General features: G+C 29.3%; 4 protein-coding genes and 2 long non-coding RNA genes across 12 annotated transcripts; 4 read left to right on the forward strand and 2 right to left on the reverse strand.

The window, feature by feature from the left end:
* Nucleotides 1-427: 427 nt before the first annotated feature.
* On the forward strand, nucleotides 428-7486 carry LOC126867035 (double-stranded RNA-binding protein Staufen homolog 2). Of its 2 annotated transcripts, XM_050621133.1 has the most exons (10): nucleotides 429-594; nucleotides 1064-1139; nucleotides 1289-1497; nucleotides 1587-2129; nucleotides 2220-2428; nucleotides 2503-2838; nucleotides 2940-3468; nucleotides 3598-3806; nucleotides 3913-4093; nucleotides 4624-7486. In XM_050621133.1, the coding sequence occupies exons 2-10, from the start codon at nucleotides 1084-1086 to the stop codon at nucleotides 4632-4634; spliced, it is 2283 nt and encodes a 760-aa protein (XP_050477090.1). In that variant the 5' UTR covers nucleotides 429-594; nucleotides 1064-1083; the 3' UTR covers nucleotides 4635-7486. The 2 variants fall into 2 exon arrangements, with proteins under 2 accessions (XP_050477089.1, XP_050477090.1); XM_050621132.1 differs by having other exon boundaries at nucleotides 428-594; nucleotides 3913-7486.
* A 143-nt stretch (nucleotides 7487-7629) lies between these two features.
* LOC126867078 (cilia- and flagella-associated protein 20) lies at nucleotides 7630-8970 on the forward strand. The gene is made up of 2 exons (XM_050621218.1): nucleotides 7630-8511; nucleotides 8584-8970. Exons 1-2 carry the CDS (start codon nucleotides 8236-8238, stop codon nucleotides 8887-8889), a joined length of 582 nt encoding a protein of 193 aa, XP_050477175.1. The 5' UTR covers nucleotides 7630-8235; the 3' UTR covers nucleotides 8890-8970.
* On the reverse strand, nucleotides 8953-9681 carry LOC126867088 (uncharacterized). Its single transcript, XR_007690143.1, has 2 exons — nucleotides 9557-9681; nucleotides 8953-9369 (listed from the first exon to the last, which is right to left on the reverse strand). It is a non-coding gene; the product is annotated as an uncharacterized LOC126867088 (long non-coding RNA).
* Nucleotides 9682-10227: 546 nt separating this feature from the next.
* LOC126867053 (zinc finger protein 90-like) lies at nucleotides 10228-18807 on the forward strand. Of its 3 annotated transcripts, XR_007690136.1 has the most exons (6): nucleotides 10228-10771; nucleotides 11879-12112; nucleotides 12181-12410; nucleotides 12505-12885; nucleotides 12959-18203; nucleotides 18691-18807. XR_007690136.1 is itself a non-coding variant. In XM_050621175.1 (5 exons), the coding sequence occupies exons 1-5, from the start codon at nucleotides 10610-10612 to the stop codon at nucleotides 13302-13304; spliced, it is 1353 nt and encodes a 450-aa protein (XP_050477132.1). In that variant the 5' UTR covers nucleotides 10228-10609; the 3' UTR covers nucleotides 13305-18589. The 3 variants fall into 3 exon arrangements, 2 of the variants coding, with proteins under 2 accessions (XP_050477132.1, XP_050477133.1); XM_050621175.1 differs by lacking the exon at nucleotides 18691-18807 and having other exon boundaries at nucleotides 12959-18589; XM_050621176.1 differs by lacking the exons at nucleotides 10228-10771; nucleotides 18691-18807 and adding an exon at nucleotides 10973-11628 and having other exon boundaries at nucleotides 12959-18589.
* On the reverse strand, nucleotides 15148-19414 carry LOC126867086 (uncharacterized). 2 transcript variants are annotated; one of them, XR_007690139.1, is made up of 2 exons: nucleotides 18969-19414; nucleotides 15148-15223 (listed from the first exon to the last, which is right to left on the reverse strand). It is a non-coding gene; the product is annotated as an uncharacterized LOC126867086 (long non-coding RNA). The 2 variants fall into 2 exon arrangements; XR_007690141.1 differs by having other exon boundaries at nucleotides 18965-19414.
* Nucleotides 19415-19449: 35 nt separating this feature from the next.
* LOC126867043 (nicotinate phosphoribosyltransferase) lies at nucleotides 19450-25915 on the forward strand. Of its 3 annotated transcripts, XM_050621149.1 has the most exons (11): nucleotides 19450-20079; nucleotides 20542-20712; nucleotides 20786-20912; nucleotides 21126-21337; nucleotides 21961-22079; nucleotides 22157-22350; nucleotides 23038-23223; nucleotides 24153-24378; nucleotides 24461-24781; nucleotides 24865-24993; nucleotides 25056-25915. In XM_050621149.1, the coding sequence occupies exons 1-11, from the start codon at nucleotides 20010-20012 to the stop codon at nucleotides 25131-25133; spliced, it is 1833 nt and encodes a 610-aa protein (XP_050477106.1). In that variant the 5' UTR covers nucleotides 19450-20009; the 3' UTR covers nucleotides 25134-25915. The 3 variants fall into 3 exon arrangements, with proteins under 3 accessions (XP_050477106.1, XP_050477108.1, XP_050477109.1); XM_050621151.1 differs by lacking the exon at nucleotides 23038-23223 and having other exon boundaries at nucleotides 19456-20079; XM_050621152.1 differs by lacking the exons at nucleotides 19450-20079; nucleotides 20542-20712 and having other exon boundaries at nucleotides 20999-21337.
* Nucleotides 25916-26071: the final 156 nt, after the last annotated feature.

Genomic DNA, 26071 nt, shown 5'->3' on the forward strand with positions numbered 1-26071 from the left:
TAAAATTAACTAACATATGAAACTGACTTTATTATCAAACCTTTGGTATTTCTTCTTGAAATTTTAATTAAGTATAAATGTACAAATATATGTACACGTGTTTATCAACAGCATTAATAAAATTTCAATCAATAATATCAAAGTAAATGTCGATTACATCCGTTACTTCAGTTTCAAAATTTGAATCTACAATGCAACGTTACACACAATATATTTTATTGATATTGAAGAATATTAGTAACTAAATACTATATTAAAACAAAATACTCAGTTTATAAAATACTCTTATAAATAATATGGAAAAATTATTGTTAATAACTGATGATTTAAAGAAATGAGAAGTATCGATAAGTATAATCGATATTGGAGACTTTTAAAAAAATCGGCAAGTAGGATGATTGGAAGGGATGAGAGACGGTGACCGAGAGGCTCACATCAAAATGGCCGCATTTTAGTCTACAGACGATTTTTCTTTACTGTTTGCCAATAGCCGCATAAAGGGCCTGGCAGTGTTCCCTTAAGTGGCAGATCTGTTTCGCCGGAAATTTCGCTGTCGAATAATCTGAAAATTTTCGTGAAATAGAATAAACTTTGGTAAGAAAATTCAACCGCATAATTCCGCTGCCAAATAGCCGGGCCAAGCCCATTGTCTATTGACTAGTTCATTAGAACAGAAATTTCTTACTCGCGATTAACGCTGTTACGCCTATTAATTATAAACGAATCTTTCTAAATACAGCTCGTAATATGTGTAATATGATTTACATGTACAATTACTGTCAAATATCTATTACCTCTGAATTACTCATTGTTTTTAACATTACAATGTCATTTTCATGCAATATATTAGTTTACCTAAAATAACAAAATCAAAAGTATGCCGTTTATGTGTAATACTTACATTGATGAAGTAATACTTATTCTTTATATTAGAATAGTCAATGCAGAAGAAATATCATTACAAATATGTCATCTTAGAATAAAAGATGGTATCACCCTAAACTCTTTTGTTTTAAATGAATTTGGTACAATATTTTTTATTCAATATCTTTATTCATTTTAGGTTTTGCATAATTTTTGTACATGATGTTACGTCACCAACATCACACAATGCAAAACCAACTTCGAGATCATAACAGGTTTGTAATATAATATAAAATTCTTTGTAGTTCATACCAGAGTATGATGTATATTTAAATATTTTTATTTCATAATGATAAAATATGAAGTGATCACTAAATACTAAATACTTAAATTTTTATATTTATTTTATTTGATGTTTTATTAGAATGGGTGGTCCGATGCGTCCTATGCAGCAGGCAAATATGGCCCCTTTACATCAGCCTCAGCATCCGTTACCGCATCGGAATCCACATCAACAAATACTGTCCATGCCCCCCCATCAACAACACATTCATCACATGCAACATCCTGGACCACCACATGGAAATCCAAGGCAACCAATGTTGATGGGCATGAATGCACATAATGCGAATGGTACATTGAATAAATTATAGCGTGTTATCGTACATTAGTAAATTATTTTTAATACTAGAAAGCTAACTAACATGGGTCACTTCTTTTAGGCACCATGGTTAGCGTCAGTCTAAAGGATCAAGCAAATACTGTTTCTGTGACTCTACAAAATCCAAATGTACCACCACCACAGTATCCACCACCACAAAATAATCAACGAAATCCCCCGCCTCCGCAACACATTCAACAACCGCAAAGCATAGAATCAAATAAACCAACTACAAATGAAACAAACAGTGGAGAGTCCAGAGATCAAAGTCCGCCTACTCAAAATCACGTTAATGTGACTGATTCAGCTTTGGCAAACATGAAAGAAAAAACACCAATGTGCTTATTGAATGAGTTAGCACGTTTTAATAAAATTCAGCATCAATATAGGTTGACTAATGAACAAGGACCAGCGCACAAAAAGCGATTTACGGTAACGCTAAAGTTGGGCGAAGAAGAATATGTTGCTGAAGGTCCTAGCATAAAAAAAGCTCAGCACAGTGCTGCTACTGAAGCATTAACGAAGACGTGGTATCAACGACCTCCGCCAAAACCTACAAAGACTATGAGAGTTGGACACCCGGGGAAATGTTTTGGCGGACCTGGTAAATGCATACCATATGTATACTGATTACAAAAAATATATTCAGAAAATGTAAATATTATGAAGTTTTAAACTCTTCTCTCCATTATAGGAAATTTGCCACCAACTGTTGAATTAAATGCTTTGGCTATGAAAAGAGGAGAAGCCACTGTCTATACTTTTAGACAAGCTCCACCAGCAGGATTACAACAATATGTTACAAACGGTTTAGGACACTTTCCTCGAATATTTAATCCACGTTTTCCTACATATAATCGAGGTTTCCATACAGAACCTCAATTATATCTTGTATCTTTGAAGGTAAAAGAGTAATAAACACATCATTATAATTGTATTTCTGGATACAAAATTTTATTCAAAACATTAATTTATAGGTAGGAGAACGTGAATTTATTGGTAGAGGTCTGACAGGTCAAGCAGCACGACATGATGCGGCAAGCAAAGCTTTAGAACAATTGCGCCAATTGCCATTACCAGAAGAAATAGCAAATAATTGTAACAGTGGCGAAAACGGTACATTAGGTGAAGCTAAAGATCCAATTGCAGAATTGAAGAGCCCTGTATCATTAGTTCACGAAAAAGCATTAAAACGTGGCTTACCTGTTAGTTTTGAAGTTGTGTCAGAAATTGGTAAGCCTCATATTCGGACATTCAGGACGAAATGTACTGTTGGAGATAAAGTTACATTAGGAGAAGGACCTTCAAAGAAAGTAAGTCTTTTTGTATTTAAAATATAACATATTTTATATAGGTTCTTTGTACTAAACTAAAAAGCATGTGATATATAATATATTTGCGATTCAACGCATAGGTATCGAAGAAACACGCAGCGGAGTTCATGTTAGAAGAACTCAATCGTCTACCTCCATTGCCTGAAACTATTCAAAATCGTTTAGTACGCGTGAAACGCAAACCACCGGCAACAAAGAAAAAGTCGCGAAATCTTATAAAAGTTTATCAAGAACCACGTTCTGACTCTGACTCTGCAGAAGAAGTTAATCCAGTTTCGCGATTGGATCAAATACAACAAGCTAAACGAGAGAAGGAACCTGTCTATAATCTGATTGAAGAAAAGGGTGCTCCGAGGCGAAAAGAATTCGTTATGGAAGTTACTATGGGACAATATTCTGCTCAAGGAATCGGTCCTAATAAAAAGTTGGCTAAGAGAGCTGCGGCTGAAGCTCTTTTAACACAGTTAGGTTACACTAAGCCCCAACCACAACCGACGAAGCCATCGATTAAAACAGGAGAAAGTGAAAATGCTGAACAAAAACCTCGAAAAGTTACCTTCCTAGAAGATGAGCAGATCAATGAAACTCAATCTCATCCACCAGTAGGAGGTAAGATAATGTACACTTAATAACAATTTTTATAACATCCATTATGTACAAATTATGAATACTAAAAGTTAAAAATCACATTATTTGGTATAATACATAAGTGTCCTCAAAAATTTTTACATTAATCAGGAACTATTGGACGTCAGTTAGTACCTGGACTTTTATTAGTAGACGGAGGTCAGGAATCTAAATTAGGCAGTGGACCTAGCGTACAAATTGTTGCTGAAGAACTACGAGGACAACAGCAACAAAACCCACCCACTGTTTCTCCCAAAGATCAATTGAAATATCTGTCTCAGTTATTTAATTTCAGCGTGGAATTTAACGATTTTCCAAAGGTATATATAGCTATCTTCGTCTATAATTTAAAATATATATTAGCAAATAATACATGTAGTTGTATATAATGTGGAATAACAAATTAATAATCAATTTTGTTTTCAGGGAGCAGTAAACAAAGAATATCTATCACTTGTAACATTAAGTACAGATCCACCACAAGTTTGTCATGGCAATGGGCCAACAAGAACTGCGAGCCGTAATCAAGCAGCATTGAAAGCTCTATGTACTTTAAGTAAGCTGGGTCTTGATAATGCATCCAACTCACAAACAAAAAAAGAAAAAGGTGCGTCTGGGGATGGAATACATATTAGTATTCAAGTTAAAAACAATATAATGGATGGAGCTATTGATAAGTAGTTATATAGTATTTAAGATTTACATATAAGCTTAATTTACATTGCCCTTTTAAGGCATTGCAAAGGAAAATTAATTTAAGGACATTTCAAAAAGTCATTGCTGAGAACAATATAAATGTCTGAAAACAAAACTTAAAAGATATGTGATTTCATTATAGGTTTAGTATTAATAGTAAACATTAATATTAAACCTTAATGTTAAATCTTCTGAAATACTATGATAAAATTTTTCATAACGATTTGATTGAATTCTTTTTAATTTGTTAAATAGACAGGCGTAAGAGTCATTGTTTCCAGTATTGTGTGTTTCTAATATTTTTTATTATATATCATCAATTTTTTATTCCTATTAGTATGTATGTTGTTTTTATGTGTATATTTTCCTTTAAAAAAATTATTTTTTATATAGTATTAATCATGTGTTCCATTTTTATTAATGTATTTACATATATTACAGTTGTTGAATGAACTAATCGGAGGGAGAATGAGTCTTCTTGATCTATCTTTCTTGGGCCTTATTGCACGGTAACTTCGATATTGAATCACCGATGACTCTCGATCTTCATACATAACGCCATTGCTTCTTTAACTTAACGGATCGCGGATTTTGAAGATCAGTAGCTTTTTATGAAGGATAAATCTTTTGCAGTGCCTTAATCGCATCAAAAAATTGCTCAAGCACCAATAAATAATACAGTCTTCTTTCTTCTCCTTTTTCTTCTTTTCTTTCGCGGCAACTGATCGTTTGCAGCAGCCTTTCATGGATTTCTGCAACGATTATAAATATGGCACGAAGAATTTGTATCTACAATTGCGTAAATGAATATATATAATTTAAATCATATTTTTTACGCTTAAACATATAATAACGTCTTGAAGTAAGAGGTGTTATTGGTGCTTGATCAAGATTGTGATCTTAACAGTGATTATTGATTCTATTATATTTATTATAACAATTTCATTGATAGGGTCACAATCAGTAAACATAAACTGTTTAAACATCGTAAATGAAATGGTCATTTTCCAGAGAGTCGTGGTTTATGATCATAAAAGCATTGTAGAAACATTAAGCGAAAAATATTGAAATCTGAGATGAAATGCGGCCATCTCCTAATTTCTTTATTTAATCCTTGGCTTTCTCATTCTCGCGAATAAAATGTCTTTTATGTCTTATTACCTACTATGAACGCGTACAAATCAGTGAAACAATTTCATGATCTTCATTTAGATTCATTTACATAGATGTAAAGCAACTTTAATAGACTAGTCTTATTCCGTATAAAAAACTCAATGTTTTGTTGAGCGAAATGAAATTCTTAATAATGATTAATTTTGAAATTATATATAGTGATCAATACAAAAGAAGCGCATTTTCCAAAATGAGATTCGGCAAGAAATTGAAAAGAATTATGTGTATTAAGTGTCTCCAACTGAGAAAACAGTTTTTTATCATCGTAATATTCACCAAATGCTTAAGGATGCTTTATTAAATCAATTTAATTATAATGATTTACAAGATTGCACACAGGTAAATAATACAAAGATGATACAGGTTTGGCAATTGGTTGGGGACTCTTTAAACGTATTCGATTGTTCTCCGAGTTTTTGTTTTAGAATTTGTAAAATTGAAGAAAGGTAATGTGATATATTCATATTATTGCCCCAATTTGCTTTTCTATGGGGCCTAGAAGCACTCTGGGGTTATATTCGTGTTTTACAAGATATTGAGAAGTAAAGGACATTCAAATTTTCATACATCCGTTATCTAAAACGAAAATGGAAGATAATCTGGATGTATTGGAAATTATAGATAAGATGGTAATAATTCAAAATTTGTCTCGTTGAATCATGGTTATTAATAAAATATGTTTGATTTAATTATATTCAAGATTCCGATGAGACTACGCTAAAGGGACAACGTCGTCGAATTTTGTCTTATTGCCAGAAGCTTATAACGATACTAAATTGGTCATGATATAAAGAATATCCAATAATGAATGAAGATAATGTCGAGAAATAGAGTTCGTTCTATCTATATAAGAACAAAAGAAAATAATACTATTATATGATTCTCTTATGAAGACTTATCTTATATTCATTATTCTCACTCCATCATTCTACAGATTTCTTGAATATTAATGAACCCTTAAACAAAAAGGAAGGAAAAAGAACATAAACAAATGATCGTAAAATTTCAGTAAAGCAATTGATTACTTTTCCACAATATGTAATACGCTCTGTATCATGGAGATGAGAGGAAAGAAGGGTTACTTATATCATTTATAATATTTTATTCTTTCAGATAACCATTCATAACGCGAAACCTTCCGAATAATTTATAGCTCACTCGAGGACGAATTAATGAATGTTCCTTTTTCTGAAATATCGCTTCATAGGTGAGCCTTCCTTCTTCACGTGGGATTCAGTGTTCCAAATAAAAGAAACAATGAAAAAGAGTCGTGGTGAACCTCTTTCGCATAGTTTTTTCAGTAAAAAAAGTAAGAAAATGAAAGAAAAAGAGAAACATGAATCCTACGAAAATGTACCCCTGTTGCAGGACCTATTTTATCCGCGTAAACTGTAATACAATAGTTAGTCGTAATAATAAGCGAATAAAGTATTAATTACTAAGATGTCTGAAGTGGAAGTATCTCGATGGAACACAACGATTAATGTGATTCCGAGAAAACGTGGATGCATTAGAATAAAAGGTGACGATCTATAGTTTGCTCAACGAGACAAGAGAGTAGACATAAACGTGGTGATTCCAGTCACAGTAATCACATTTTATTCGTGTCTACTCTTTCATCTCGTTGGGCAGACCATAAATACTTATTTTACAAGTAACTCTTTCCTTTTAAATCTGTAACTATCGGACAATTGTACTATTGGCACGGAAATTTATATACCTGACTATTATTAAACTGTAAATTATTATGTCGTAAAAACATACGTACTTCGTTTTGTGTTCCAACTTATTGATAAATAAATGCACAAAAATTTCAATTTAGTATTTTCAACAATTAAAGCGATTTTATGTTCGTATAATTAAAACATTAAGTTTATGTGAATTGTGTACCGATAGTTAAAGAAATTATTTCAATGAAAGTAGTTGAAAATGTAAGTGAATTATCCAAAAATTTCTATTAAAAAAACGTTTAAATGACCCGTTAATTTAATCTGATAATGCTGTATATGTTTATGTTAAAAGAATGCTTTCCTAATGATGGGAAAAAAGATCATACTATGCGATTTATTGTTTTTAATGTTGTGGTATAGAAAATGAAAGTTGCGCTTAAAATAAATCAGTTACTTTGTTTTTTCTTATTTATTCCTTAAGAGAATACAGTTATAAAATGTAATTTTCAGTAATGTCGAGCAAAGAAAAAGCATGATCGAACGGGAAAAAGACTAAGAAATAAATAATGGCAGTAAAGATTTTACACTGATAAAGTTTTTTATGGCGAAAAATCGTTAACTCTCTTTTAAAGAATGGTCATCTAATACGTAGATATCTATTGCTTATTTAAACTTTATCGGTTTGTATTTGACATCAATAAACGACTGTAAAAACTTTGAAATGCATTATATTTTTGTTTTATACATCTGAAATTTAATTCTAACAAGTACAATCATACATCGTCCATATTTTAAATTTAAATTGCCGATATCGAACAACTGAAATCGATAAATTCGAGATAATCGATCGATTTTCGATATAGCTGTAAATTTAACGGCAACATTGATCAAACACAAACGGTATAGGTTATGTTTATCGCTAAAGTTATTTAGCAAATCAAATTTCTCAAAGAAGATGTCGATTTAAACTAGAAATGCTTTTGTTGATTGAATAATGTTAAGTATTATGTGGAAATCACCTTTTAACAATAAATCTATTAAAAACATGTAACTTTTTAGTGAACCTCAAGTCATAAAATGAAAGGTTAAGTTACAGATAAAAACGAAAGCATAAAATTCATTGAGATCTCTTGACGCATGTCTGTAAACAAGAAACACGACAGAAAGAGCTATTTTTTAAATTAACAAAGACAAAAATAAGCAAGTGAACATGTTTAAAAATACATTTCAAAGTGGATTTTTATCAATATTGTATAGTATTGGTAGCAAACCATTACAAATTTGGGATAAAAAAGTAAGAAACGGACATATAAAACGAATTACAGATAATGATATACAAAGTTTAGTATTGGAAATATTGGGCAGTAATGTTAGTACTACATATATAACTTGCCCAGCAGATCCCAGAAAAACTTTAGGTATAAAATTACCATTTCTAGTGATGATAATTAAGAATTTAAAGAAATATTTTACTTTTGAAGTCCAGGTAAGAAAATATTTAACTAATCGTGTGTAACAGAATACAATATATCAAATGATCATAAATATTTGACTTTAGGTTATTGATGACAAGAATGTGCGCCGTAGATTTCGTGCTAGTAATTATCAATCTACAACTAGAGTAAAACCATTTATTTGTACAATGCCAATGAGACTGGATGATGGATGGAATCAGATTCAGTTTAATTTAGCTGATTTTACCAGACGTGCATATGGAACAAATTATGTGGAAACATTAAGAGTTCAAATCCATGCAAACTGTAGAATACGAAGAGTATACTTTTCTGATAGATTATATTCTGAAGATGAATTACCAGCAGAATTTAAATTATTTTTGCCAATTCAAAATAAGGCAAAATGTTAAGTTAGTACTAATTTCCTAACACTTTACAAAAATGTCTAAGAAGAAACAAGAATAAACAACAAATATTTATAAATTAATCAATTTCATGACTTTTATTAATAGTTCATACTTATTTAATAAATATATGTTTATTACATTAACAAATTACCATGTTACAACAATAACATGTTTCATTAAATATATTTCATTTTTGACGTATATATATTTCTGTTAAACATTACAGTACAAATTATATTAAAAGATATGTTTATTAAGTAATGATGACATAATGCGTACATACGGTAATTCCATTTATATTCAATTAATCACCTTAATTGTATTTTTTATTCAATAAAAGGTATGAGTTAATTGGTTAATTACTTGTATTTTTTGTATGAAGCAAAATTTAATTTTTGTTACTGAGACAAATGATATAAATTTATAAAAATAACTTATGTTCGAAACATTCGTTTATCTATTAACCTTAAGAGCATAATTCTCCTAAAATTAAGAGATCACACTTTGCTATATTAATCAAAAATAACATTTTCTTTATGTATAACGAAACATAGTAAAAAATATATAATCTTTTGCAAAAATTTCATATAAAACTATATAATTTAAATGTTAATGATATAAATAAGAAGAAAACACATACGCATTAAAAAAGGAGAAAGCACATACGTACATTAAAAACTGCAGAAAATAAGATAGCAGTTGTATATACTTGGAAAGTGTATTAATTGCTAATTATTAAGTATTGATTTTTTTAAATGGGGACGTAGCATATCAAGGGGGAGGCTGTTCGTTCGCAAGTACCTGGAACTATTTTTCACTGCGACAAAAACATCTACATTCATCCCTTCTACCATGAGGCGTAGTAATACATGCTCAGAAAAATGGCGGGAAAGTTTGGAAAAATTGTCATTAAATTTATCGATGTGGCGCAATTTCTAAGAAATATATCGATCGAGATCTATTTCTAGTGAGATAAATTCACAATTCTATAAAGGCGGAGAGTATAAAACAACTCCGATGAATCATTGATGAAGAAAATAAAAAATACGAACGAATGAATCAAAGAAGATGGCGGACCAATTAAGAGTACCGCGTTGATACATTTTATTCTTTATTTCTAGCAAAGGGTAGTATTTTAGAAATACGAATTCATGGATCCACGTGAAATCTTTAATTCCTGCCTAAATAACGATCGAATGATAATAAAATACATTATAATATTCTAATAGCAAATATCGGTTAATACGACCGGAATCCATAAATAAAACAATTGGATATATACATATGTTTTTCAAATCGACGAATGCTATTATATATTTTGTATTGAGCACTCGTTTCGGGAGAGACGCCGACGCCCGGCGCCGACGTCGTTTTTAAAGCGTCAACGTTGTGCTGGAGTAATCTCACCCAATCCGGGAGACTCATAAGTAAAAAAAATCGTTAGAATAATCAACCCTCTCAGACACGCTGGCACGTCGTAAAGATGCATTGCTGAAAGTTTTATATCGGACGTTTCCGACGTTTTTCCATCACGGTGCTAAGATAACGAAAGGGAGGGAAAATAAGCAATAAGCAATGAATTTAACATTGTGAAACGGGGCCGCGTGAATCATTTAACATAAATCATTTTTAAATCGTGCTTGTACATATAAATTAGTGAGAAAAAAAAATATTTCCTTAGCGTGGTGATATCTCGTCATATTTTTTTTTCTTTCTTTTTGAAATGGGTACGGCGAGTCGCGATTTCGAGCGCGATCGGGAGGACGAGATCCACTGCCGAATTTGTGCTAGTGACATACCAAGAAACGACGGGGTCCACATTTTCGCTGAGGATGGTAGACGGCACTACCTGCAGACCAAAATACGAAAATATCTCTACATCTTGGTAAGTCTTTCTCCGCTCCGTGTAAATCAGCGCGATCGCCGCTGTATGCGCGCCTACATGTATATACATACAGTTTCGTGTGTAGGCCTAACATGTGTGCGGATTTTTTTTCGAAAACTCCACTTGGTACCCCGTTGCCGGATGTTTCGCGCTCAATCCCGTCTGTATCCTGTTTTCTGTACATGTCAAGAGATACATGTATATTTATCTCAAAAAATTTGAGAACTGTTACAGAACTTCGAAATTTTGTAAAATGCCACAGCATTGATACAAGTTCGAAATACATCTTTTTGGGCAAATAAGACATTAAAAATAGTACATGTAAAGTAATTAACTCACATAGAAATTATTATTTTATTATTGTTTACAACTTAATTCGGTTGATTAATGAAAAATCGTATTGTAAAATCATCTGTATTTAAAAATGAATTTTAAACAAAACGATATATTTTATGTATTTATGTAAATTAATGTGAAAATTAACGCAATTATAATTCTGACGTGTATACATTGCATTCGGAATAATCGAATATCCATAATTAGGAAAATGGAAGAATCCATTTTGATGGGAATACAGAAGTGTTAAAAATTAGCATTTTATTGATTACGATAAGTATGCTATATGCACTATATAACTAGCGCATCTATAAATATAATTCTATTCATATAATAATTCATAAATAATGCGTAATTTTCCGATAAAGAAAAATTGTAAATGAAATATTTAATAAAATTTGAATATTAAAAAACATTTTTAAGATTAAAATAAACAAAATGAATTATTAAGATAAAATTCAGGTTATTTTTCGTATAAAAAAAAACTGCCAGAAAACACACATCATTTGTTTTATAATAAAGTAAATAAAATTTATTAATTTTACAAATAATTTAAAATCGATTTTTTATTAAAAATTTTCTTGCATTTTCAATGTCTAAAGATTTTTTTCAATAAATAATGAAATATTAAAAATGTTGATTTTTCTTATTATTTCAATAATTTTTAATACTTTCATTAATTTCTAATCACTATTTTTCTATATCATATTTTTTGTACTTTTTATTCTTATATCAGTTTATTATCAATACTGTAATTATATTGTGTTGTAGGTGTCCTCTGAAGATAAATTATCAAAAATGGTATGTGTTACGTGCATTAAAAGATTAGAAAGTATTCATCGCTTTGCTATGATGGCATATAAAACGCAGGAGAAGTTAAAATCTCAGTTATATAGTAATAGTGATGATACAAATATACAGGATGTAGAAAGAGAAAGTGTTAAAGATGTGCAAAACACAAGAAGGATAGAAGACCGGGGATTATTACATACAATATTAACAAAAGTATATTACAATCATTATATGCTTTAATTTATTTTGTAGATATTTATTTAACATCCATCATCTTCTAGGGGGCAATAGAAATTTTGGCTGAAGGCGAACCACTGGGACCATCAGAATTAATGTCACAAGATGATAAATGTCATACTCCAAGTATGGAAGAAATGGAAGTCAAGGTAGACCCAATGTTATTTTTACAATATGGTATGGAGAATTCAGCATCAGAAACTTCAGAAGCATCTGATACAGAAGAAATAATAACAAAAACAAACTCCCCAGAACCATTACCATTAACAAATAAGTAAGAATATTTATATTAACATAACAAAACATGGTATAGTATCTTCTTAACATGTATGATTATATATTTACTCAATTGCATTTATCTCCTATAGAATTGATGAAATAAAAAAGGAAACAAAAGAAGAGAGCAATGATAAATTACAAGAAGATACTGAAGAACTTATTTCTAATGTATCAACTAAACCTCATGAATGTACAATATGTGCTCGATCCTTTATATCTCAAATTGGTTTACAAAATCATTTATGGTCTCATTTGCCTAAAGATAAACGACTTGATGGGAAGCCTATTTTAAGATCCCAACAAGTGTATTCTACTAATGGTGTACTTCATATGAATACCGATAATAATTCATCAAGCAATTTTATCTGTCCAATTTGTAGTAAAAAAATTTCTACTAAAGGAAATCTAAAAGTACATTTGGAAACTCATCGGCCTAAGGGAAAATATGGTTGTGACATATGTGGTAGAATGTGAGTACTTCAGTTAAATTTGATTGAGTATCCAATAAAGTGACTATTAATAAAAGTGTTTATTGCATTACAGCTTTAAAACACAGTCAAATTTATTCAGACACAAGGAGTACCATGGAGGAATACAATTTCCATGCAATGTATGTGGGAGAGTTTATCCAACAAATTCTACATTACGAGCTCATAGTATAACGCACTCGGATTTGAGGCCGCACGCGTGTCCTCTTTGTGATAAAACCTTTAAAAGAAATCAAGATTTAAAGTTTCACATAAATCAACATACAGGTGCAAGGCCTTATCAATGTCCATATTGTCCGAAAGCTTTCGCGAGTTCTGGAAATTGTTTCTCACATCGTAAAAGAATGCATCCTCGAGAAGTACATCGAGATAGACAAAGAGCAGCAGATTTAATGAGATGAACCATGGGTAACCAATACGAAGAATGGTTTTAGAAAAATAAAATACTTTACGATATTATCGTATCCATGTGTATTAGCTATTGGAATGAGAAACATGAGCTTTAATTTTGAATATTAATGGTGCTAAAACGCAAGGAGCAACGGAACTTTTGTATACTTTAATTGAGTCGTTCGAACATAGTACTAGGTACTTATTGTTATTGACAAGCACTTAGTTGTTTGTTCTTATGGCGTAACTAGGTCTTCTTTACATATTATAAAATAGAAACAAATATATATTTTTCTTAATTTTTTAACTTATTGATGTTATCAAACTTGATATACTTCCATTGTTGTTGATGAATTTAGTGATTATTATTTATTGACTCATATATAGTACAAGTGATAATAACGATAGGTTTTAAACTTTCTAGTTAAAATAAGAAATTCGTATTTTTTACCGTTTATCAATATTTAACTTGTATACATTTTCTTCTGCATATTTAAGGGTAGAAGTTATAGACCACCCTTGCTACCATTTCTTAAAAACGATTTTATGACAATGCGATCGTTAAAAAATTATATATAAAGTAAAATTTTATTTTACATGCCCATCGTTAACGACGTAATGTCGAACATTATTCAGTCGAAGAGCAGTATTATTCAAATAATTTTCAATGTAATACAAATTAACCCATCGGTAATGAACACAATGAAATATTAAACTTTAAAATTAAGATTAAAGTGTATCTCTCGTAATTTGCGTAAAAAATTGACTAGTAAAGAAAATTTAGTAAACGTAAGATAACTGTGATTTTTTATAAATCGGTGGTATATTAGAAAATTCAGTCATATCCGATGGGTTTAAGTATATATGTATTGGATATTGTAGATATAAAACAAAATAATAATAGTAACGTAACTACTTATTTCCGTACGCTCAAAATTTGGTCTAAATTTGACAAAATATAATTTTTTTTAATATTTAAATACGAATAAGGAATTTACAATATTTTTTGAAACCTTGAACGGGTACTCTGTATATTGTATGTGATATTTTTAAGCAACATGTACTTAGTATATTTTCAAGAGACAAAAGGTACAAAGGGTTGGACGTTGAAATTATTTGATATTTATTTCACGATTGTTGTGTCACCGAAGGAACGATTTTATTTTTTTCTTGAGAATAACGTAAATGGATTTGAATGGTGATGAACGTTCTAAAAAAAGGAACGTGTTATTTTGTCCATATAAAAAGAGCTGTTTAACGATATTTGATAAAGTATTTATATTTATGAAATGATTAAAAAATGACCAAAGGCGAAAAAAGAAAAGAACCGGAAAAGGAAGCATTTCTTTAGGGAATAAAAGTAGAAAATTTTGTAGTTCGAGGCATATTTTTAGCACAATACATGAACAATATCATCATTAAGTAACGTTAAGACTGTATACGAAATTCTGTGTCAAATTAGAGTAATTGCGTAAATGTAAGAGATTAGTATACAATATCAATGGCTGTATGTGACGAAAGATGATGAGTCTAGTTTATTCAAAATACAGTATTAAGTATAATGAATAATGTAGAGGCTGTAGCTACCGTTACAAACGATCATAATGTTATTCTTTTAAACAGATATACGATTAAAGAAAAGTAAATGTTAACTAAAGTCTGAGTAGCTTTTAGGAAACTTTAGATAAGAGTTTTTAGAGAAGAAGTCATGTAAATGTAGAGGATTATAGCCTCTGCTTCCATATGTATCGTATACATCGCACACGTGCTAGATACTCCAAAAAAGCGGATGTTTGATAATGGACGATCACAGAATAATGTACGACGATCACGTAATTAAGAAGTAGTACTTACAGACGGAAGAAACCGTGTGTAACTGCGTGCTACCATTGCTAAATTAGTGTAGTAGGGTGGCCAAGCTTTCGCCATACTGAAAATGAAATGGACCAAGAAAGAATGGAATAGTATTGTAATTAACACATCGAATTCAATTTAAAACAAATTTCAATGGTCTTTTTCATCGTGTATTTAGCTTCGGTTCTAAGATTATTTCTTAAATCAGATGATATTTAAAAGTATTTAAAAATAAATGTTTCGATAAAATATTTTCTCACGTTTTATACACAAAAAATACTTGATAATGCGGAAGCTTTGACGAACAGCCACCCTAGCTTATTTAGAGATACAATCGTATATTTTGCAATTACCTTTTTGCAGACGCTTGTCAGTTACGTAGTTAAGTAGACGAAGATTATTGGATAATTATATACCCGCGAAAATAATCAATTTTTGATAGAAAAAAAATGAAGAGATAATCTCGTTCTCACGGCTCAATTTTTACATCTAGTTTTTGAAGCAGGGATGAGCAAATTATCTTTCTCCCTTCTGAATTTCGTTTTAACCCTAATACTGCCAAATACATTGCTTCCGGATTATGTTATAGTTGTTGACAATGTTAAACAGTGTATTCTTATGTATTATGTTAATTAATTATAAAAACATGTTATTATAAAATTTAATTATATTATTTATAAAAATTAATATAATTTATAATATAAATTAATATAATTATTATAATTTAATTATATTATTTATAAAAATTAATATAATTTATAATATAAATTAATATAATTATTATAATTTAATTATTTTATTTATAAAACATTAATTATAAAAATCTTGTCTTAGTTATTAGTGCTATATTTTTAAATAGATTTGCTCAACTCTTGCTATAAGGAGTCAAAAATTGAGTATTTTTTTAAAGTTCACGTAACACAGAGGCGATTAGCATTTAAATTAGCGATTAAAACAATATCTCAGAAGTGCCAGTAAAGCAGTGAACTAACGTAGTGTATTCCGGCAGACAAATATTGGATAATTATATGTAGATTCGAGGTATGAGTTGTCGATAATATCAATTGTGACACATAATAAAATGATTGTATAAAAGGTCAGCAGTAAAAGTTTACGCTTTCATTCCATTATGTTCTATCCTTTGCTTAATTATCATTTTCATTTCATATAATCATCAAATAATCATCCAGCAGGACGAACGCGAACTCGAATATATTAAACGCATTCTTTATCATTGATTTTTCGCGATTCAGTAAAAATACTCGAAATTTTACAGTTCTACTCGGTAAAACAAAAACTTGATAAAAAATTAATCATTCTTTGTCATAGATTTTATCTCAATGTCTTGTCTTGTCTTGTCTACATAAAATTTCCTTATCCTTTTTCCGTATTTATCCGTATTTCATATTTACATGTAATGTATTACATGTAACAAGTGGAAACTCGCTTCCTTTATCTATATATTAAACGATATCTGAACACGATATCTATGTTCTTGTACTTTACATTGCAGTGAAAAATTATGATAATTGTATATGAATAATCAGTCGTGTCGGGAAATGCTGGTTATTTCAGAGAAGCTAGTAGTATTTTACCCTGAAAATATTCTAGAATTTATTGCATTTCACATGCTCAATGAAATGGAACTTAATAGAAACGCGATAGAATTCTTACATAATCGTGGCAAATGTACAGAAATGGTAAAATTCAATTTCCTTTTTCTAGTCAGATTCGTGTAAGAACCGGTACATATTCGCCGCGTAATCACTTTCATTCGTTAGTCTGATCTTTTCGCCTTTTGTACTGTATATATACATATGTATATGTATATATATAATATGAGATCAGAAGAAGACGTGAATCAGCGTTCAAATTAAATCGTCGTTAACCACTATTCTTTCTACTGCGTATTAATTAGTTAAAAACTAAAAAATCGACGAGGATCCGTTTTCAATTATAAAATGCACTAATCTGTAAGAATAACGAACGAATAAGATTCTTTTTGGTCAATGATCGTCGAGCGTCGAAGAGAAACTCATTTCACTGATTATTGAGATTAACAGATTAACAAAGAACAATTCATGTGAAATGTAAACGCTGATAGAGAGAAATTAATAATTAAAGTCAATAAACTGAAACGTTTACACTGATAAGATGAAACTGAAGTAACGATCATATGACGTATGCAAACTATGTTAGCTCAGTTTAATTAACCGAGTTAAAGAAGTCAAACACTTCAAATATATCTACTTTGGTTTCAATCCAGAGCCGGAATGAACACGTAAAAGTCGAACAGTTCGATAACTTTATAAACTTTATAAGTCAGTCGTTAAGATTTCCTGCTTATTCGAGTCAGCATAAAAGCTCGTGCATAATAAAAGATTAATGTTATAAAAGTATATTTAATATACAGTCGAGACAGACGAAAAATGTTACTTCTTACAGTATACTTCTTCCCGTGATCGTGCCACTGGATACATGTTTTTAGATGTTTTTTAAATAATTACTCAATTCAGTAGAGAACGTATACTTTTGATTAATTTACCAGAACCTTGCGTCAATCTTCTTGGTCGTCTTACGAAAATGTAATTCACGGTATATCACGATTTTGCAAGATTTTAAAGATGTGAAAGGAATTATTGCGATTTATTGAAAGAAAAATTTATTTCCCTCAATAAAACACGCTAAAATAAATTCGTTAAGATAGGATATCTTTATTTGATATTTGTCATAGTGCAAATATTAAAGTTGTTTGGTCGAAATAATATGGATAAGAAACTTGTGACTTGTTCTATAAGTATACACATATACACATATAAGTACATATGCATCTGAAAATCGCGACGGCAACAATGTTGTAACTTGTGGTTAACATCGTAGCGATGGAACTTAAGGCGCAATTAAATTGATAGATACGAAAGGAATCCAAGTTTAAAGTTGCATCATAGTGCACGCGATCGAGGCGTTTGTTCCAAAGTTACACGTTAATTTTCGATGTTTAAAAAAAGTTTCTTATCGAAGAATGAACAGCTGCAATGCTGTATCATTACGGCAAGGTCGTTGTGTACGGACATGTTGCCCCTAACGATAAGTTTGTGTTTAATCGAAAGATGCCTCGATCGCCATAAGTCTCGTGCTATAATTGTACTTTTCGTGGCATGACACCGTTAACCGCGGTTCCATCTTCAAAACAAAGAAATGATACAATACAAATAGAGAAAGACGTACCCAAAAAATCTTATCTACGGGAGTGTTGCAATTTGTTTCACAATTTTATCTGGTCTGGTTAACTGGAGGAGCGTCAGAAATAGCAATTCATTTGACTTACAAATTAATCCTTTATCGAAACAAATTGCATAAAATAATAATCTGTAAATGTTTTCTTTTGAATCGAACAGTATTTGTAAAGTGAATTATGGCCGTGATTAAATCATAAACAGAACTTACTTCTCATTTTTCATTTGTACTTGTCGATATATAGATATCACTGTTAACTGTAATATAATGTAATTTGTAACTTGTAACTATTATATTATATTGCAGATATTATAAATACTTATGTATATGCAAGGCATCCCTGGAATTGTGATACAACCAAAGATCCTCTTTTCCTTATAAAGAAATGAATCGACAATATATAATAAATTTTGTTTTAATGAAGCTGTAGCTAATCAAGAAAATTGATTTGGGACTGTATGCATACTATATCTTAATTTTCACTGAAACTTTATTCTATATTTTATTTTATACAATTTTTATTTATATAATATATATTATATAATTTACGCTATATAACAGATAAACAAACTTTACTCACTTACTTAAATTATAACATACAATAATCATTCTACTATGAACACTTGTAAAATACACATAAAAGTTCTAACTCCTATAATTGTAAAAACTGCACGTCTGCAATAGAATTCTACAATTACGACTTGCAATTTGTAAATTCACTAATGTTATTAGTTGGTTACTTATAGTTCAAGAGGGCACTGCTATCATCATTAAATAGAAACAAATGTTATATTTTTTAATAGCTTTCAATCATACAACTTGGAATCTCTCATGAATTTCATTAAACATTGTATAAAGATATATACACGATTGTATGGATTTATATGTATAGCAATGGGAAATTTAAAAATGTACATAATGAACATATTTGGCTTTTAATAGTAATTTAACATTAAGTTACATCATAGTCGCAGCGTATTTGTACTGACTTCAGTAGTATCGTAGAGCGGTAAGTCAGGCCGTGCAAATACGTATGTATATTCAACTTATATTAAACTGATACACATCTAAGATTGCTACTTAACTGTTAATCCATGATCCATGATGATAATTTAGCGGTACATATAAATCAAGTTACATGAAATCATTCACAGATGACAAATTTTATGTTTTCTAAAATAAGATTCGTTCAAAATATTCGATGAATAGGTTGATTGTAATTCACACGATGAAAAGAGGGGATAGAAGAAAAAAAGGGAAAGAATTTAATGATAGCACAGAGAAAATTTATCACTCTTTTTCTGCGCATTTACGTACTAGTACTAAAGTGGCAACCTAATTTCTAGCAGTTTCTTAAGAGGAGCCTTTACTATTGGTGGAAATGGCGGAATAACAAGTCGCGTCGTTCATAACGTCCTTCAAACGTTCCTATCGATTCTGAGAATACGCGGAGCGTATAATACGGAGTTCACCGTCGAAACATGCTAGTTCGTCGGTAACGGTGCTTGACCGTTGTTGTTCAGTGAATGGTGTAACATTCATTATTATCAAGAGAAAAAGCTATCTTACAATTTTTTTTCCTTTCATTAACACCTTCAGTTAAATCACTAAAATTCTTAAGAAAAATGTCAGATAACGAGAATAAATCATGGTGTCATTCACGTCAAAATTGTGTCGTACAACCACTTTTAACAGGTACTTGCCCTCTGTATTTGTTAACAATTGTTAATAATTGCAAAAAACAATGTTAAAAAGAAGTAACCTTAAAACGTGCAGATCTATTTTATCTTATCGTTTACTTAATAGATATATTAAGTCATGATATAACACGTGGTGTTTCAGTGTGTGATACACACGAATAGCGAAAATTCTTCTGCTTGTATTTTCTTTCAGAATTAAAACTCAGTATCTTAATCATAGAACTGTTTCTTTAATTTATGTAATTCCAATTGATAAAAATATTTTTTGTACAGGATTGCTCTGCATATAGTTAATTATTTTGCTAATAAAAAGAAATTGTATTTTAATACAAAAATAACATATTATTTTGTAATGTAATAAATCTCTAATTAAAATTAAAGTTTGTTGTTGCAAATGTCAGAATATTATTTAGATAATGTATGAGATAATGTTTGTTTACATCGTTTTGAATTTTAGACTTGTACCAGATTACAATGGCATATGCTTATTGGAAAAGTCAAAAAATGAATGATCATGCTGTATTTGATTTATATTTTCGCAAAAATCCTTTCCAAGGCGAATTCACAATCTTTGCTGGACTAGAAGAATGTATGAAATTTTTAGAAAAATTTCGTTATTCCTCTAGTGGTATGTATCTATTATTTAAATCTCTACATTTAAAGAATCCTTCGAGATTTATAATTAATATTAAATTATACAGACATTAAGTACTTGAAGTCAACAATGCCATCGTCAGTTGATCAAAAGTTTTTTGAATATTTGAAAGATCTGACCCCAAAAGATGTGACAATATATGCTATGGAAGAAGGTTCAGTTGTTTTTCCAAGGTTAGTTAAAAATTTCTTAAAAGTTGCATGCATCATGCAAATAATATTCAGTTATGTTAATCATCATCATCATTATCATCGTTTAGGAAACTTTTTCTTGCTCTTATGACAGCAGTTAGAGTTAATGTTCCAATGCTTATCAACATTACATATTTGATGAAACATCAAATCTTAATAAGTTAAAACCTCAATACAAATTGATATGTTATGCAGAATACCATTACTAAGAGTAGAAGGTCCATTAATAATGGTACAACTTTTGGAAACAACACTGTTGACATTAGTTAACTATGCAAGTTTAATGGCAACTAATGCAGCTAGATATCGTATGGTTGCTGGGAAAAATATAACATTGCTAGAATTTGGTCTTCGAAGAGCTCAGGGTCCTGATGGTGGTTTAAGTGCCTCTAAATATAGCTATATTGGTAAATATTTCTTATATATTTATTTCCTTTTATTTTATTTTAAAATCTCAATGTAGTACTCAGTTAAGTTCATTTCTCTTCAAATCATAAAACATTATATTTAAACTATTCAACATATCACATTATTACATTATTTTATTACATTACATTTTACTTTACATTATTTTATATATTTTACATTACATTTTATTACATTATTTATTGCATACAGTAAGAATATTCATATACATTTATAAAACGTATATTATTTCTTCTTAACATCATTTGCTTTATAATTTCTTGAGTAACAATCAACAAACAGCATCATTCTTTAACAGTTTGTACCATATTGGTGATAGATAATAGTTTAAAATAAGTTAAATATATTTTTATATACATAGCTGTTTCACGTTTTATGAAAAATTCATATCTAGAACAAAATTAAATTGAACGAAACAATGAATGGTATTAAATACAAGTTCTTTCCCTTGTTTTCTGAATTAATTATAATGAACAAATATTTAAGATGTGCCTATTTTTTTTTTTTTTTTTTAATGTATTAGCGATAACATATATTATTCTGAAGATATATTTTAACCAATATCTCCCTCTACCTTCTTCTAAAAAAAATTAATATTTTCCAGGTGGTTTTGATGGTACAAGTAATGTTTTAGCAGGAAAACTTTATAATATTCCTGTAAGTGGAACACATGCACATTCATATATCACATCTTTCACTGGCATTGATGATTTGCAAGAAAAGGTTCGCTCACATTATTTATTAATTAACTTTCTTAAATGAAATTGTATTTCATTTTAATGTGTTATATATTTTTTCAGACTTTGGCACATAAAGGAACAGGACAAGTTTATGACCTTTTAGAATTGGCTTACAAACATCGGAATTCTATTGCAGCTGATGTAGGAACATTAGTTTCTGAAGCTTCTAGTGGAGAATTAGCAGCTTTAATTAGTTATGCCATTGCTTACCCTCAACGATTTGTTGCTCTTGTAGATACATATGATGTGAAAAGGTATAATATTTTGCTTACTTGATCTATATCTTTTTTATTTCACCTTCTTTTTAACTCTTTTGAACTCTTGTTTTGCATATTTGATATATAGAAATGAATATATATATTTTCTTAATACTTGTATGCATATTTGATTATTTGCATGTATGTATACATTCGGAATATTATCTAAATGTACAATGCCATGTTTCTATGTTAGCTGTATTAATATGTTCAATAATATTCTCTACCCTTTATTAATTTATTTATAGGACCTTCTGCTAATTGCAAGCTTATAGTACCTAATTTAAATATTAATTTTCGTGCTGTTTTTAATATGCATAAATATAAAGTAGTGAAAAGAATAGATAACTAAAAATATTTAGCAAAAGTATCTATACTTAAATTTAAGTATATAAATATCTATTACTTATATGGTTTTATATGAGTAGTTCTAAAATAATACTATAAACTCTTTAAAATTGTTTTATAAAGATTAAAGATAATAAATTCTATAAAATATTCCGGGAAAAGAGAAACAAAAAATGTACTAGAAAGATATTCGAGATATTTTGTGACTAATTTTACTTTTAACTAAAAGTACATTTAATTGGGTTTGATATGTGTATTAGTACACTAATTAATAATTCACAAAGCAGGCATGATGAAACATATACACACTGTAGCTTAACAGGAGTGTGTTTATAGCATCGAATCCTCGGCCAAGAGACAGGCATGTATAGCCAGCCTAAATGTAAAGAATAAACATCTAACAAATGGGTCCAATACACATGCCCAAAATGGTGTCAGAAACAATCCAATTATATCAGAATCGGCTTCTCATGACAAGAATGGCTTATTAAGTCAAGGCGAATTGGGTGAGCTCTATGTGAGGTACGATATTGTCTCCTTGTCTGCTTTGCAGGATAAATCATCATATTTTTCATTTAGCAAACATAATTAATCAATTATTTTCATGAATAATAAGTATAAATTATTAAAATTTAATTTGATGTTTATTTAATATTTATTTTATTAGATTTTATTTTAATAACTTTAAATTAAAACTATGTAATGCACTCAATCATATTTCAAATGCAATATTATTCTATTTAATTCAATTTAATTGATTTATAAGAAAAATCGAAATTCTGTAAAGCGGGCAAATTTATAAATCGTTGCTTGTTTCTTTTCGTAAAACAGTAATAAAGGATCTGCAAAATTGTATGTTATTTTGTACAAAATTTTGTAAATCTTATACTACATATGACCTTATATAGTACCCTTCCCAATTCAGCCATGTAAAAAAATAACAATTAACTGTTTGAATTGTATTAATAATAAAATGATGTTAACTAAAAATCATGAAAAACATACAATGATAAAAAGAGAATATGCTAATAAAATGAAAGAATTGCTTTACTAACACAAAATTTTCTCCTGTTGTATCATAATTAGCATAATCTTAAAATTGATAGCTTGCATGTAATTTAATAATTCATATTTTATTCACATTTCCTATTACAACTCATATAAAACCATTAAAAAGTCATGCATTTCATTTAATTAATAATAGTACATATTATATACTTTACAGTATTAATAGTAGTAGATTTTAATATTATTTAAAGAATCTATAATATGTATATATTTTTCATAAAATACAAAATAATTGTGTACTTACATTATGTTTCAGACTCCATAATGCTATATAATACCATTCATAATACCATATAGATGCATGTATAATTGATAATGTCTTTCATGTACTTTTACATTTATACAATTTATATGTGTAATATATAAGTAAATTTTTTACTCAGGAGTGGTCTTCTAAATTTTTGTGCAGTGGCACTAGCTTTAAATGACTTGGGTTATAAAGCAGTTGGTATAAGAATTGATAGCGGTGATTTGGCGTATTTAAGTAATACAGCAAGAAATATTTTCGAAAGAATTGCCATCAAATACAATATACCTTGGTTTGCAAAATTAACAATCTGTGCGTCAAATGATATTAACGAGGAGACTATTCTGAGTTTAAATGAGCAGGTAAATAAATATACATGAAAGAAATCTCAACTTTATTTTGCAACATATTTTTCTGCTTCTTATAAAGGATCTCCTTTTATAGAATCATAAGATCGATTGTTTTGGAATTGGGACACATTTGGTAACATGTCAAAGACAACCAGCATTAGGTTGCGTTTATAAAATGGTTGAAATTAATGGCCAACCTAGAATTAAACTCAGTCAGGAAGTTGGTAAAGTAACAATACCAGGAAAGAAAGATGCATTCAGATTATACGGAGCGGATGGATATGCTTTGATCGATCTGTTACAAAGATCAACAGAAGAAGTTCCACAAGTAAAACATAAAGTTCTTTGTAGGCATCCTTTCCAAGAATCAAAAAGAGCTTATGTTATTCCATCGCGAGTGGAATCATTGCATAAGGTAAATTGAACAAGTATCAACGTTTATAAGCACGATTTTATAATATTTTTATAGATTTACAATACTTTTTTACAAACATTTAGGTATACTGGAAAAATGGTAAATTATGCCAACCTTTGCCTACATTACAAGAAATACGAAATAGAGTTCAAGAGTCATTAAAAACACTCAGAAATGATCACAAAAGAAATTTAAATCCTACACCATATAAAGTAAGTTTCAATAAATGTTTACATTTACATGATATTTTTCTAAAATAATTGAATTTATACAGGTGGCTGTTAGTGATGATTTATATAATTTCATACATGATTTGTGGTTACAAAATGCACCCATTGGTGAACTTTCGTGATTTGTAAATATCATTAAATAATATCATTATCAAAAAACAATGAATGAAGACCACATGCTTACTGAAATGGTCTACCAACACATCAAGTTGGAGGTTCAGGTTCTAGTTGTACAAGCATTTTACTATAGTAGTATATTTTGATAACTTATAAAAATCATAATATGTTCATATTATGTTCTACAAGTACAAGATAAATTTTCTTTAGGAAACAGAATTTTAGATTACATAATAAAATGGATAATAGTGTAGAACTATACACTAAGCTACTTTTGACGTTTAAGATGATACGAAACGGGTGAACTTGAATTAACAATGCACAATTTATAAAGTATTTTACATGTAAACAAAGAAGATTGAATGTATTGTATATAAGAGAACAAAAATTATAAAATCGGTAATGTAAATTAAATGTAAATAATCGTCGATATTTTTAAAATTTCTTTTTATATGTTAGTACCGTTTTCTATATTTTCCAGTTAAAAAAGTTGCATCTTTTTAGTGAAAATAAAAGAAAGTGAAAAATAATTTTGTAAAAAAATGACATACATTTAATGTGCTTATTTAATACTATATATATGTTTATAAACATAACATACAAATTCAAAGTTCGATTTCTCATTACAAAAAATGTACAAAGTTTGAGCATAATAAAAAATAAATGTATAAATATGTATAAAAAAATCAGTGAAGAGAAATCTATTTAGTACTTGATATATTCAAAAGGAATATATTTAACTGCTAAATGTATCTTGAAATTCATTAAATTATTATTTTTGAAATTACCCATTTATTTAAAAATATGCATAATTTACGCTTATTTTTATACTACTTGATTGTATTCAAAAGTATCCTCAAAAACTTGTATAATTAGTAAAATGAAGAGTTAAATTTTTAGACAAAAATTTTATTATTTTATTTATTAAATCTACTATTTTTTC

The sequence above is a fragment of the Bombus huntii genome, chromosome 6 (assembly GCF_024542735.1).
Source record: "Bombus huntii isolate Logan2020A chromosome 6, iyBomHunt1.1, whole genome shotgun sequence".
Taxonomy (NCBI): domain Eukaryota; kingdom Metazoa; phylum Arthropoda; class Insecta; order Hymenoptera; family Apidae; genus Bombus; species Bombus huntii.